The sequence below is a fragment of the Etheostoma cragini genome, chromosome 23 (assembly GCF_013103735.1).
Source record: "Etheostoma cragini isolate CJK2018 chromosome 23, CSU_Ecrag_1.0, whole genome shotgun sequence".
Lineage (NCBI taxonomy): Eukaryota > Metazoa > Chordata > Actinopteri > Perciformes > Percidae > Etheostoma > Etheostoma cragini.
Genome location: NC_048429.1, coordinates 6,401,056 through 6,406,965, shown reverse-complemented (window position 1 = coordinate 6,406,965; position 5,910 = coordinate 6,401,056). Strand labels below are relative to the sequence as shown.

General features: G+C 37.0%; 1 protein-coding gene across 4 annotated transcripts; it reads left to right on the top strand.

Annotated features, from left to right (window-relative positions):
• Positions 1-736: 736 nt before the first annotated feature.
• Positions 737-5,324, top strand: fam3c (FAM3 metabolism regulating signaling molecule C). 4 transcript variants are annotated; one of them, XM_034863081.1, is made up of 10 exons: positions 737-871; positions 1,361-1,450; positions 1,543-1,647; positions 1,936-1,962; positions 2,221-2,344; positions 3,234-3,292; positions 3,461-3,511; positions 3,596-3,680; positions 3,779-3,905; positions 4,607-5,324. In XM_034863081.1, the coding sequence occupies exons 2-10, from the start codon at positions 1,435-1,437 to the stop codon at positions 4,694-4,696; spliced, it is 684 nt and encodes a 227-aa protein (XP_034718972.1). In that variant the 5' UTR covers positions 737-871; positions 1,361-1,434; the 3' UTR covers positions 4,697-5,324. The 4 variants fall into 4 exon arrangements, with proteins under 4 accessions (XP_034718972.1, XP_034718975.1, XP_034718976.1 ...); XM_034863084.1 differs by having other exon boundaries at positions 765-871; positions 1,400-1,450; XM_034863085.1 differs by having other exon boundaries at positions 780-886; positions 1,400-1,450.
• The last annotated feature ends 586 nt before the right edge of the window (positions 5,325-5,910 follow it).

Sequence of the window (5,910 nt, the reverse complement as noted above, 5' to 3'; positions counted from 1 at the left end):
TGTCTGTAATGCAAACAAAGATAAGTCAGTAACTGGATGTCTCACTCGTGTAAAACCTGCCAACTCTGACAGAGTGAAAGAAAAATGCAGCGAGATGGCTTAGAAACTAGGCCTGGGCTGGGCATGCAATATTTAGCCACCGAGATCACTATTTATTCCATTCTTATATCAAAACCGTGATTTTCCATGGACGAAGTAGAAGTAAAACTATTGCTAAACAATAACCATAACACAACTATAGATAGGCTATCTAATGTTGAATTTGCGAGACTTGATCTTGAGTTCCCAATGTTGCAATTTGCAATCTTGCAATTATCAAATCTCACATGCTAACTCACAATGTGGATAAAATACTTTTCAATGTGCTTCACACATAAAGGGATCATTGTTTTAAGAACCACACATGTATAATAAGTCTGTCAATTCAAGAGATACTAAATAAAGAAAATTCACCATATGTATTAGTCAAGAAAATGTGGTTGTGTTTTTATAATTAGCTTCTTCATTCAGTATAGATATATTACATTCTTTGGTGACATATGTCATGTGCAAATGCAATAACAAACTACATCAATAACTTAAAACAATGTGTTGTTTTTGTTTATTTTTGCTATATTGTAATTGTATTAAGGATCTGGTCAGTGGGAATTTGATATTTCATGTAAAGATAAGATTAGATTAGATTAGAAATTAAATCCCACTGTACAGGTCTGCCTGCTTGTTCGTCTTTGTTTTTTTCGACAGAGTGGAGCATCCTTCCGTCTCTACGCCCTTCAACCATCTCTGCTCAGCTGTCATTACGCGAATGTTTTTAGTGGAGGGTTTTGGAAACCAGACCAAAGGTGTCGTTTTTACCGTGGCAATTGAACAGGTAACGTTAAGCAAGGTGTGAGCATTCATCCAAAATCTACTTTTAAACGTTACATCCAAATTAATATTAGCTACAATTGAATTCCGATTGAGTTCTTTCGGTTTCAGATAGCAAACGTAGGCAGAGATAAGAAAGTTACACAGCAGAGGAGTCATCGTAACGTCAGTTTTAACTTAAATGCTAAACCGTTCACGCTAGTTAGCTTTTCAAAATGTAGCTAGCTTCCTTGCTATGTAGCTACTTAGCTAACGTTACAGTAGGAAACAGTCAACTAGCCAGCTAACGTTGATAAAGTGCGTAACAACATATCTAGTGCATGGTAATTACTTATTCAGATAAGCTAAAGTGACTTCAATATACGGAACTATCTTTCTGTGGCATTAGCCATATTATTTGAACTATTAGCTAGCAGCCAGCGTACTGTCGTCAGCTATCTAAAGTTAACGTCACTCTACTGCCTTTATGCAACCCCCCTCTCTTTCTTCACAGATAAATCGTTAAAATTGACAAATAGTTTTAACACCACGGGTTGTTAGTTGTGGAAAAACTGGCTGGAGGCTAAGATGGTCAGGGCTGGCGGTAAGTGTGTCACCTTTTAACATATACAGTAACGTTATACACAATAGTAACGTTATTACACCCAGCTAATATCCTATCTCTTATTTTTGCAGGTGTTTTAAAGTTTGCAACGCTCATCTTTGCATTCCTCTTAGCTGTCTTTCTGGCTTTTCAGCTGCTAGAAATCAACCCGGACTTCAAACTGAGCAGAGTGATTTGTGAGTAACATTCTTGCAAAATAAAACTCCTCACAACGTCAAGTATTGGCTTTAAGCAGCTGCATAAAGGGAGTGGTCGAGTATCAGTTGTAAAGGAACAATGACACGTATTCCTATGTAGATACTGTTTGCATTTCAGGAACCAAATGTGCTTCATTTCTGCCTTAGGTTTAGGGTTACACTAGTGTTCAAGGAAGTGATTTTACCTAAATAACTGCATTTAAATGACTACCATTGACGTGTCTGATGTTACTCTCGTGATTTACATCTACTTTTTTTGCTTTTCAGCAAGATCTATGCCAGTGAATGAAGTCTGTAAGTGTGCTTAAACTATTATTTCATTTTTTTGCTTTGTCTTTTCTCAACGACTGATACCATTGACACATTTTCTCCCTTTAAAAAAAAAAAAATTATCTTTCTATACCAGTTAACACAAGAATTCCTTTAGGTCAAGTTTATTGCTTTTTGTTCTGTACCTGTTTGTGGATAGGCTAATGTAATCGGACCACATGTAACTCAATACTGGGTGCTACCTGCTTCTTGTTGTGTAAATAAAGTTTTCTCTCTTCACAGCAACAAAGCCAGTCAGGTACAAGTGTGGGCTGTCCAAGTCATGTCCAGTTGGACACTTTGCCTTCAAGATGACGAGTGGAGCGGCCAGTGTGGTGGGGCCCAGAATCTGTCTGGAGGACAAATTGTAAGTGAGATGACATCTTAAAACCTTTAACATGTTGATGCGGCGACATGTTTCTTGTCATTACTTAGAATTTCTCATGGGGGCAACAGAAACCATTAGCTTTAAATAGAAGAAACAAAACTCTTTAAAACCGTATGTCTCATTTTTGTAGTCTTCACAAATGCATGGTTGTCATAGTTACTAATCAAGACAGTCATATAGCAGCAGTCAGCTTCAGTTTAACAACTACAGCAGCCTTCTGTGGTTAAAATGCAGATTGTAGTGCTGAAATCAATTTATTGATGAGTCAGTCGACAGAGGATTAATCATGTATTTAAAAAAAAAACATCATTTATTAAGCGACATTTTAAGGATTTACTGCTTTCTCTGTTTTTAAAAACTAAATTGAATATCTGGGTTGTGGACTGTTGGTCAGACAAAACAAGACATTTTTTAATATTTCATGGATTAAATCGTTAGTTATGGCTGGGAGATATGGAGAAATTTAATCATCACAATATTTTTTGCCAAATACCTCTATGTCAATACCGCAAACATTTTGTAGTTTTGACTATTGGTGCTTTCAAAAAGAAATTACACAGATTTTTGATAAATAATCAGTAATGTGGATATAATGACTTAATGGGTAAAGGCAAGTAATAGAACAGTTACAACAGTCTGGCAAGTTCAGAAAATGACATTACTTTAACTCAGCCTTTAAAACCAGGAAAAGACAACTATTATGCCACATTGCGATATTATGATATCCAAAATAAGACAATGTCTAGTCTCATATCACAATATCGATATAATATTGATATATTGCCCGGCTCTACCTTGAGTCATTAAGACGTACACGTGAAAATATCCATATGTGCTGCTCTATTCCCTTTGTCCTCCTTTGTTTTAGACTAATGAGCGGTGTGAAGAACAACGTTGGGAGAGGAATCAACATTGCCCTGGTTGATGGTAACGTTACCAGCTCGGGTTCCACACCTTGAACTCAATTTGATAAATAGGCAGACCACTGCTGATAACGCTACAATACTGTACAGCAGTGTTACAGTCAAAGTGCAACGATGATTGATTTAACGTTAGATTCAAAGTGGTTTTAAATTGGATATTTCTCCCCCACAGGGAGAACAGGAGATGCTGTCAAGACCGAGTTTTTTGATATGTGGGCAGGAGGTGAGTATATTTCAGAATCTCTATTTTAGACATTTGATACCTACATACGGATACATTATGCTAACCATGTGCAACCTTGTGTAGATGTGGATCCCTTTATTAAATTCCTGAAGGAAATCGAGGAAGGGACAGTTGTGATGATGGCCTCATTTGATGATCCCTCAACAAAGTACACACACACACACAAATTGCTTTAGTTATCTCTAATAGTGGCTGTGTCGCAGCACGTGTGGCCATGAAATCATATCTGTCTCCTTTGTTCTGTAGACTCAATGATGAAGCCAGGAAGCTAATTGCTGATCTGGGTAGCTCAGCTGTCAGTAATTTGGGCTTCCGCGATAACTGGATCTTTGTCGGAGGTAGAGGCATCAAGACCAAGAGTCCATTTGAGCAGGTAACATGACCGACAGCGACATGATTACATCTACGTACGCTCTTAAAGTATTACACAGTTTGTAAGCAACAGCAACAACAGTAGCCTAGTCCTTAATATTTAAATGGAAGGAAAAATGTTGTTCCCTAAAATAAAATATAAAACATTAATGTTGACCCAATATCTGAAATAAAGAGCTCCCCATCAAATTTACTTTAAGATTTCCTGCAATTTAAAACAAGTGTTTTTTATTCAATCACTCTGCATATGATTGTCCTCGATACTATACTATACTATACTATACTATACTATACTATACTATACTATAAGGGAAAGGGGTTTAAAAAGGTGTCTTGTGATTGGGTCTTATAGTCGGGAATTCAGACAGTCAACCACTCTGTGTTAAAACATTGTAGGCGGCTGAGTTGATTTACATCCCATTCTTCTGGCAATAATGGAATTACTGCGGATGAGGACAAAAAGTGTAATCTTTAAGCCACGGAACACTTATAATTCACAGAACCACCTCCTTCTGGCTGAGCCCAAGTGGCCGCACACACTCACTCACTTAGCACCTGAGATCAATTAAGTCTTTGAGTGTTTAGTCCTCAGGGCTCACTTTGGGATTGGGCCAATGCAGGCTATGTGATAAACACTCTCTCTCTCTCTCTCTCTCTCTCTACGTGTGTGTGTGTGTTTGTATTTTATGTTTATCTCCTCAGCATATAAAGAACAGTGCAGACACCAATAAATTTGAGGGATGGCCCGAGGTGTTGGAGATGGAAGGCTGTGTGCCTCAGAGGCAGGACTGAGAAGTTTGTTATTTTACCTACCAGAACTAAATCTCTCCAGAAGATATTAGAAGAAAAGAGAAGAGAAAAGAGAGCTCATTGTGCCCTGAGCAGGAAAGTGAACCTTGGACCTTTTCTCTCTCACTTCTTCAGTTTGGATACCATTATGTAGATACTTGTTTGGAAGTAGTAGAGTACACTGACTAAAGGGGACTTACCTTTCATTATTGGCATGCTATGACGCTTTCCATTGGTGAGTCCCACAGACTTAGCAATGATAGAACGTTACATTATTGCACTGTTGCTGATGGGAATGGATGTCACAGCTCAGATTCTTTGGAGGCTATTACTTGCTCCCTGCCTTAATCTCATGATCAAATTCCTGGTTTTTAAACCAACATGACTTTATGATTCCTTTTTTCTTTCAGAGTTTATTTAAAAAAAAACATTTGTATTAACAGGGTTTGAAGATGCTTCTTGTCATAAAATTATAACCAAATGTACCAAATTCACTGTGAAATTTGTAAATATTTGTTTTTAGGGCACAGTTTCAAAGATCCTTATTTAATGAGCATTGTAATAATGAGAATTTCTTAAAATAAATGATATTGTTAGTAAGGTGTAAGTGGATTGAAAGTGTTTTATTTCTTGCAGTAGTTATTCCTTTGTGCTAAAAAGAGTTGTACTGGTATGATTTTTTTTTTTTAAATGCATTATACTGTACAGTATTCATCATACTCTGAACAGTTACCAGCTGTGGATCAACTGAACGTCACTGTGCATACTGAACATTCAGTATGGACCTAGGTGTTAAATGTGACCACAGTCATTTTGCATTTTTACAACCAAAGAAGTTAGTTTTCTTTTTCACTTCTAACAGGTGTTTATGTGGTTGACTAGAAAGGAAACCACTAATATGCACTCATTGTATTGTGATAGCCAATCATACGTTTTTGTAATGCTATTTCTGCTAACCAGCTGTGACTTTGTCTTATTTTCAGTTCAGTTTCTACTGAAGTCCTTTTTTAAAAGCAGTAATTTACGATGCAATTCTGCAAGGTAAAAACTAAGTGGGTGACTCAATTTCATTAAACGTATCCATTTTTCTTTACCTAAAAGTGAAAGTAGAACAATGTAAACATGCCATTGCGGGATGTTCTAAGTTTGTGGGAAAACAGAATACCACAAAACACTGATAAGCGGCATTTTAAGGTTTTTAGAACCACATCCTTCTT